This window comes from Dichotomopilus funicola, assembly GCF_033296635.1.
Source record: "Dichotomopilus funicola strain CBS 141.50 unplaced genomic scaffold C8A04scaffold_78, whole genome shotgun sequence".
Lineage (NCBI taxonomy): Eukaryota > Fungi > Ascomycota > Sordariomycetes > Sordariales > Chaetomiaceae > Dichotomopilus > Dichotomopilus funicola.
In genome coordinates, this window is record NW_026944099.1 from 1 (window position 1) to 8,866 (window position 8,866).

The following is an 8,866-nucleotide window of genomic DNA, read 5'->3' on the forward strand; positions in this document are numbered from 1 at the left end:
AAACTAAACGACCTAGTAAGAAACTCGATTTTAGGAAGATTAGGCCGTTTAAAATTAACAAAAAGATTTCAGAGAACAACTACGCCCTTATACTCCTATCGACTATAAAGCTAAGAACAAACGTTTTTTATATAGTACTATTAGAACCGGTACCTAAAAACTTATAACTCGATAAGGATATAGAAGTAGAGGACGAAGAAGAAGAGTAGGATATAGAGGAGATCCTTGATTTAAGAATTATAAAAGGGTAATTAGAGTATTTGGTTAAATGGCTAGACTTTAGCCCTGAAGATAACTCGTAGTAACTAGTGGAGAATTTGGTCAACTACCTAGAGAAGTTATAGGATTTCTACCGCTAGAACCCTGATTACCCTATATATCTAGAAAAGACTAGTTAAAGCTGTCGGCGAAAGATATAGAGGAACTAGGATTAGTAGTTAGTAAAGAAAAAGAAAACAAGGGTTATAGTAGGGATTAAACTTATAACCTTATATAGGCCTATATTTACTGTCCTATAAGAAAGGATAGTAAATGTACTACGAATAGTATATATACTACTACTATACTATATAACCATTTTATTTATAAAAAGATAATAGAATACTTACTTAAGAAGGGAAGGGTCGAGGACATTTAAGGAAGAAGGAATAGCTAAAGTAAAGGGGCTAGTAGAAGGTTCTAAAATAGCTAATACCTTTACCTCCTCCTGTTCTATATACTTTAACTCCTTTACTAAGTTAATACCCTTTAATATAGCTTATATTATCTTCTTAAACTATATTTGCTTTTACTTTTATAATTAAAGGACCTACTCCTCTATAGCTATAAGTTCGTCTTCTAGCTTTTAATATTAAGCTATAATAGTATAAAGCTATAAAGGGGAAATACTAAGAATATTATAGTTTAGAAGCTTAAGACAGATATATTCGGTATACCGAGAGAAGTCGGCAACGGAAACCTCATAGGAACTAAGGCCGTACGACGAATAGGAGGAATAAGGCTATATAATAGACAAACTATCAGATAATAGTATTATAGCTAGGAGATAGTTAGCTCAGAGGGTCGAGGAGATAGACTTTCGCTTAGACACCTGACCTACCATTTTAGACGAAGAGTATATATGATATAGGAGGGAAAAACAGAATATATACTAATAAAGAACCTATAGCCTTTTAAGACGAAAGCCTTAGAGGAGGGGCATCGTATCACAGACTAATAGCCAATACATTAGCTAGGCATATAGACCAGTCAGCAGCAACCAATCAGGAACCAATATAGGAGTGATCAGTAGATCAATAGAACGATCGTAGGATCACTTAAAACGCCAAGAATAGGTGATCGATAGATCGTAGAACGATCACCACAATTAAGGTATAAAGGTACTTAGGACACTCTCTCTCCTAGATAGTATATAGTCACTTGTTCTAGAGGACTCTGGGAGTTCTCCAGTAAGCAATACAACTTGTTCGCTACCAGTTGCTACGAACATTGAGACCAGATCATTATCTTGTTGTGAACCTTTTGGCTTCACCGAATCACAACCCTAGCTACCTTACCTTCAGTGAACCCTTGCAGAGTGTGGTTGAGACGATTCGTCACAACGATGCTTTAGAGTCCAGCCTTCGCTAGACTCTTTGGCAAGGACTGAAAAGGGGCAATTCGTCATACAGGTAGTCGTTTTTCTCCGGCGGTCTCGCTCTGGGGACGAAGGTGGTTGACGACTTCGATCGCAAGCATATATGACAGTTGAAAGGCCGGTCTTCTCCTTGGTTGACCTATGGGTTGTAAAAGCGTAGCCTCGAGGCTTTGCGTACGCGTTGATTGATTCGAATAAAGCCTGTCGAGACTCGAAAAAGCCTTCGGGAGGGAGGCAGTTGTCTGGGAAGGTAGCCATGACTCTGGTGTGGGCGATATGTTGGCTGTGGTGGTGGCATTCAGGGGTTCAGGGGCACAAGGTCGATGCCGCGTTTGATGCATTTTGTAGATTATATAAGCTATTTCAGGTTTACGTAAGCGCACGGACCCGTGCGCCTAGTGGGAGCCCCCCAGGACGGGGGTCCATCCTGGATTTGAGGTGGCTGGGCCTATGGAGGGTGATGGTCAAGCGATTGCCTTTGCTAGTCTCCTTTGCCCTCCCCATTGCCACTGCCATTGCCTGGCCGTTAAAACTGTCGTTGGCCTCGCCAAGTTCTTGAGCCTCGAGGCTTCTGATTTCCGCCTTTTGACATCTTGTGTTAATATATTCCGGCACTGATGTCCAACGGATGCCCTGGAGATGGATGTCGACAAACAGCTGACTGGGAAGGTGGGCAGTGCGTCACTTTGGTGGGGCAATTGGGCTGGGCCTGGCGATTCCCCTTGCTTGAAGGCCCACAGTGCCCGCGGGACCCCTGGCCATCCCGCCAAGCCCCACCGCCAGCGCAACGGATGGAGCGAGTGCCTGGCCAACGAGGGCCAAGTAAACAAAAGTCGGGTGGTTGGGGGACAACGGCGTCAAGGATGCAGCCACTCGCATGCGCACACCTCGAAAATCGGATGGCGGGCAACGCAACTCGACAGATCTCTCTGCAATAGTTTTGCCCAGACCTTTTCAGTTTTCTTCCTTCACACTTTCACAAACATCATCTTACCCTAACCCGTGCAAGAAAGACGACTCCAGCCACCGGCTTTTTACTGCTGGAGAGAGGTTTGACATTCGTTGCGAAAGGTCAGGCGCTCCCTTTCCCTTCCTGCATCACACAATCTTCCCACTGTCACTGCTTCTGCTGCATCCCGTCGTCACGTCAACGCTTAAACTGACAAACGCTTTGGACGTTGCGCAGCTCAGGACAACACCAATTCCTAGCAACCAAAGCAACAGACGCATACACGCATACCTGCTGGCGCATTGACAGCAGCAATTTGGTTGTGGTATTGCCCACCCGTTTACCTCCCTTTCCCCTCGTTCTGTCGGTTTGACAAAGCAGCTTGACGCTTTCGCCCGTCCTTGCACAGCGGCGACCTCTTTCTCAGTGTCTCTCATTAGACTTCTCTCTCACCGGCTGTCTCATCCTTCCTCTTTCGCCTCCTCCAGCGGCTTGACGAGGAACACAAACCGACTAGTCGCTCTACTACCGTCGCAACTTCCCACCCTGTCCTGCCGAGTCGACCTAGGACAAGAGACGGAGATCAATTCCATACCACGAGCCCGGAGAATTGGAAAAGAGAAACTCGAGAAGGGGCGCCCAACGACCGTTGACTTTTGCCGTCGCTGCCAGTCCTGCAGAGGACCGGTGCGGGCTTCACAAGCGGCACTGCGCGCGACACAGGTCAAGAAAGTAGTGGGACGGGGTACACCACGAACACACGCCTACCATGCCGGCTAGGTTCCAATTGGGGTGGTATCGTAAGTCCAATTCCCCCTTCCCCCCAGGGACAATCGAAATTGAACTCGACTAACGCACTGGATAGGATGGGTACCATTCCTGGGCTACCACCATGTATTGATGATCCTGATCGCGGTGGCGATAATATTGTTGTGTAAGCCGTTTTCTGCGTTTTCTTAGCAACCGCTACCCAGCGAACGACCATTTGCTAACCAGTCACCCGTAGCCCTCCTCCTTGCGGGTTGCTCGTCCTCCTCACCCCTCATCCCCGATATCTTCTTGCTCTCTCTCTACTACGAGCGGTATACGGCAGTACCAGATACGGCGCAGGTCGACTACAACGTCAACAACGCGATCGCTAATATTGTGGGCGGCGCTCGCCTCCAAGCCCGTGTCGGTTATTTTGGCATTTGCGTGAGCCCTGACGGCGGCTCGTGGCTCTGCAGCAACAATGCGACCACACTCGCCAACGAAGTCTCGGTTGATCAAGACCCGTTGAACTTGATTTGGCTGGCTAGTCAGTTTAAGGACATGATTGTTTTCCCTTACCTTCTGTAAGCTTCCACTTTCCCTGCTTCCTTCGGCTGCCTGCTTCTCCCAAGCCCTTTATCACTAACACCTCCGCCCACAGGATCATCGCCATCATCTTCGCCTTCATCTGTCTCCTTCTGCTCGCCACCTTCCCCGGATGGCACGAAGAAGAAGACAGCGAAGGCTCGGAGCGCGAAGTCAAGCCTTTCCCCTCCCGGCCCGTCAGCCAAGTCGCACTGGCGATCATCTTCATCGCGTCCATCTTCGTCCTCGTCTCCGTTCTCTGGCAACACACAGCATCGGTAGCAGCCAGTATCATCGCGCAAGATCTGGCCAATGGCAGCGTGCTGTCTGGGGTCGGGTCATCAGCAATGGTGATGGGTTGGTTCAGCTTTACACTACTGATTATCGTGACTATTGGGTTATTAGTCATGATTTTGAGTATGCAGGTGTTGGAGCATATTATGGATTGATGAAGATGAAAAATGGGTCTAGTCAATCGGGTTGGGCTTGCATGATTTCCTTTCCCCTATTTCTTTTTCTCTTTTTTTGTTTGGTTGGGCTCGTTTTCTGTTTAGATGAGACCAGCGACCGGAACGAGAGACGAAAGATGAGGAAGACAGAATCTGGAACGGGAAAGGATACGGCAACGGGCAACGGGCAACGGCAACATTGCATCATGGCGCGCGCGATCACGAGGTCGGGTTGTTGAGGATGGTTGGTGGCCCCATATTGCTGCGGCTGCCAGAAGTTCGGTCATGTCTATCAACGAATATGGGTGGATAGCTTTGTTTGTTTTCCTACTTTTTGTGTTTTTTCACATGTTATTTGGGACCTCTTGTATTTGGGTTTGTCTTCCCCTCCCCCCCCTTCTCCGACGTTTTGTGCATATAATCAGTGGGGAAGAAGGACTATGGATGGAATGTGCGCTGGAGTAGGCAGAGGGGTCGGGTATATGTAAGGGATGGAAAGAATTGGTGTTGGACGGGATGGGACCGGATGGATACCTGGTTTTGGGACGGGGAAGCACGGGTCAGTTAACTAAGCTTGCGTGGGTGTCTGTGAAGATCATGTCAGTATATAGTTTGTGGAAGCAAGGCAGCAAGCAAGCACGCATAAATGGAATTGGAGTTTTGGCTTGGGGCCGGTATTTTAATTCGCGTCCACCCATTTCATTGCCACCAGCGTATTTCTCAATTCGAAATTGATATTTGACTATGTGTCGGGGCCGAGATATGTCCGTGAAAGTGCTACCGATATATACGGGTTTTTAGAAAAACCTGACACTCCTAAAACGCCCTGCTGAAGCCATGATTGATGTGTCGACCCCATCTTTCTCACAATGCAAAACCCAGAAACCACAATGCGTTTCATCGGTAAATGATCCGCGGAGAGAGGACTGAGCAAACCAGCACTTCTCCCCCGTTCCCATGGTCCTCCCCCAGTAAATTCTCACCCAGCAAATAAGACATCCTTTACTTCGGTCGCCGGAATGGATGCGCCTCAGTATTCAACACCCATTCGTCGAGCGAAACCACGTCCGGCGTCTCAAACAGCAGGTAAAAGTACTTGAGGGTCTCAGCCAGCCAGAAACTCTCCATGCTGTCCTCCATGTCGGCCTCATTCCCCGGCTCTTTTGTGGTCACGTCACGAATGGCAGTGTGCGCCACATCAGTGCGCGTCGCGCGGATAACGGCTTCAAACATACGCCAGCCTTTCTCTTGCCAGGAGCGGTCGCCCGTGATGCGGTACATGTACCAGACTGACTCGATAGCTTCGGGTCTGTTGCGCGAACAGGTTAGATCATTTTGGTAAAAGCTGGAGATGGGTGAAAAAGAGTCCTACCTGAGAATGTAACGCTTGTCCCTGAGATTGGAGAAGCCCGGTGGTATATGATCCTTCTTGATGCGGTCTTCCACGTATTCTAGGTGCGTGAGTGGACGGAGCGGCTCGATGGGCAGAGGCATCTCGTCTAGGGGTTGCTGATCCGCAACTGTGATCACGTTGTTGGAAGCGGCATCCATAATATCCTGAAGCTTTCCACCGGGCTTCGGCGCAGTCTCATATGATGGGAAATCGCGGGTCTCGAGAGTGCTACGTTCCACGGGCGAGGTTTTCGTCGAACCCACGACTTCTGTTTCATCGTTGGCCCTCGCAGGCGCGACTGCCGCCAGACGCCTGCGTTCCTCAGCCAATGCATTCTCTGCCTTGGCCTTTTCCACATTGACCTTCCACTTAGCCATGTTGGCCTTGTAATCTTCCATCTGCTGATCGCGCGTTTCCTGACTGGTAGGGTCAATTGCCCTGTACCACGTGGTTTTGTCAAAGTGGCAGTCCGTAGGGTCCTTGCAAGGCACAACGAAGGAGTGCTCGGGCATCACCCCGGCAGGCATACTCTCATACGCCCACACACAACCGTCGGTAAGCCTCTCCCCAATCTCGACGTCCTCTGGTCGGTTGAAGATCTTACCACCGAGTCCGAACATGCCACCTAGAAAACAGGTCAAATGAGTGACCTCGAACTCATACGTCATCTTCTTTGTGGTGCCATCACTGCTGTATGCCTTCGCGGAGAATAAAATGTCCGGGTCGCCCTCGGCCATAGGGCGGAAAAGGAGGTACTCTTTCACAGCATCGGCGGTTTTCTCATGCATGGTGCGGTACTTGGGCTCAAGTCCTCCGAGCATGAGGTATTGTTTGGGGAAGTATTCGTAGGTCGAGTCTTGGTTACCACCCATACTGAACGAGCCGCCGCCCCAGCCGCCGACTGTCAAGTTTTGCGGGACACACTCCCAACCCGGGGGAAATTCCTCTGGATCACGCGTAGTGGGGCCATTGTTCGGGGTGGCAGCCCGTTTCTGCCTCGGTTCCCGCCTCCGGGCCTGAGGGCCGCGGCGGAATCCGGTGTTAGGAGGTGGAGGGACAACGACCTGTTCCGGAGTACCGGGGCTGTTGTGTTGTGGTCCGGGCGGTAGCGGTGCACTTCGGTTGCACCCTGAGGCGTCGAGATGCTCGGGGAAGAGACCTGGGATAGCTGTGCCGTGTTCTCGGTTCTGAAGTTCCTCGAGGGCGTCGACAATGCGTGCGATGGCGTCGTAGTACTTATCTTCACCAGTCAGTTGGGCTAGGCGGGTGAATTCCATGGTCATGGATCCTATCTCGGCGACGCCAGAGTGGCTGGATGCACGTCTCGGGTTTTTGTTGTAGGAGGGCTTCCAGTTGTAGTAGAGGATGGGTAGGCGGTTGGGCGTGTCGAAGACACCCATTAGAATCTCGGCAAGCTCGACGGCTTTGTCGAGAAGAATACGGTACTTGGGGTCGCCACCTGTCATGTCGTAGGCACCCACCATGCCACCGAGGTACCGAATAATCGTCTCGAAAACGGGGATATCGTCGCGGTAGGGGGTTGTGGTGAAGTCAATGTCGCGGACCGCTTCGACGGCCTCGTCGAACTCATCCTTCATGCCCATGATCCACAGGGTGTCGAGGGTGTCGACAAGCGTTGCCGCCCAGCCGCAGAAGGGGTCTTTGGACTTTTTGCTAACAGGTTTGAGCTCGTCATGAGTCCATGCATATTCCCGATACCCAGACCAGGCACGCTGGGCTTCCGTTTTAATCTTGGCCAGGCGCCCTAGGCGTATCTCTTTGTCCGTGGGCGATTCTTCGGCAAAGGCGAACTGTATCGCGGGGATGGCCTGCGGCTTGCCGGTTGGGAGCGGGATGATGGACTCCTTGGGAACCGGGAACCATTCTTTTGGCTTTTGCCAATGGATAGTAGAGGTAGTAGCCGCTGCCTCAGTACTGACGACCTTATTTTGTTCTTGGGGTTCGGCGTGGTTGTTGGGCGTTTTCCAGCCGGGCACCGTTGGGGCTTTGGTGGGTAAGCCATATCCAGCACCTTCCTGGTCGACAGACTTGAGCTGAGCAATTTGGATGGTAGACTCAGGGTCTAAGGTAGAGGGCGCCGGAGGCGGTGGAGACCCGCGTTGCGGTTCCTCTGGGTGGTCGATATCGTGGGGACCGAACGTGTGCTCGTCACCGTTAGTGCCGACGTCGGTGCCTGCTTGGTTGTTGTGATCGTGTCCGTGGACCGGTTCCGAAGCCGGTGGTGAATAAGGCCGGGGTCTCTCTTCAACGTTTAGACCGGCCCCGCCATGCCAGAACTCACTCGAACGATCCCATTGAGAGTTCTTGGAGACGTGGTAGAGCAACATGGTAATGACGAAAGCGCAAATGAGTAGCATACGGTACCGCCTGAAGCGAAACATGACGTCGGTGGTGTCAGTGGCTCCGGCCACGAGCGGCTAATGCCCGTGAGTAGAGGCGCTCGTGTGAGTCGGGGTCGAGAGATGGGGGGGTCGTCTCGCCTCAGTTCAGGATTGGCATGGCCGGAATTTGCCCCCTAGAGCTTAAGACTGAGATGCCTGGAATGTCAAAACCACGGTTGAATCGTCGTTGAGAAATGGGACGGCCGACACAAGACGGAGTCCTAGGTTCAAGCCGCCAACACCAAGCAAAGGCAGACGAGAGAGACAGGCGACAAAGGACATGAAATGTACACAGTACGAAAGTAGTGGCAGCAACAACCAGCAGCAAAACCACGACTCTTGGCACCAAAGAGGGGAACTCGTCAACACAGAGGCAGAGGGCAAAGGGGAAAAGGGAAAAGGAAAAAAGAAAGACAAGCTAGATCGACCGGGGCCATCTGGGATCACAGTTCCTCGCAGCAGAGATGCAGAGACGCCCCAGGTTCTTTTGCGAGCGGGTTGCGGACTGATGGAGGCGCGCCAAGAAGTATGTGCCCGTTTCCACACGTTCCACATTCCCGCGTTGGGGCGCTACGGAAGGGGCGTCCGGATGGTCTGGAGGTTCTTGGCATGCGCCGCTGGCGACAAAGGTTGGCGTTGTGAGGAAAGCGGCACCAACAGGTAGCATTCTGTATCAACTTGGTAGTGGAGGAGCGTGAGCTT

The 8,866-nt window shown here is 51.1% G+C and overlaps 2 protein-coding genes across 2 annotated transcripts; one reads left to right on the plus strand and one right to left on the minus strand.

Moving 5' to 3' along the window:
- Nucleotides 1-3,354: 3,354 nt before the first annotated feature.
- C8A04DRAFT_32006 (Ca2+ regulator and membrane fusion protein Fig1-domain-containing protein) lies at nucleotides 3,355-4,369 on the plus strand (the record flags this gene model as incomplete). The annotated part of the gene is made up of 4 exons (XM_062781946.1): nucleotides 3,355-3,385; nucleotides 3,451-3,519; nucleotides 3,592-3,919; nucleotides 3,997-4,369. The coding sequence occupies 4 exons, from the start codon at nucleotides 3,355-3,357 to the stop codon at nucleotides 4,367-4,369; spliced, it is 801 nt and encodes a 266-aa protein (XP_062633794.1).
- Nucleotides 4,370-5,371: 1,002 nt separating this feature from the next.
- Nucleotides 5,372-8,164, minus strand: C8A04DRAFT_14924 (glycosyl hydrolase family 47-domain-containing protein; the record flags this gene model as incomplete). The annotated part of the gene is made up of 2 exons (XM_062778291.1): nucleotides 5,372-5,678; nucleotides 5,742-8,164. 2 exons carry the CDS (start codon nucleotides 8,162-8,164, stop codon nucleotides 5,372-5,374), a joined length of 2,730 nt encoding a protein of 909 aa, XP_062633795.1.
- Nucleotides 8,165-8,866: the final 702 nt, after the last annotated feature.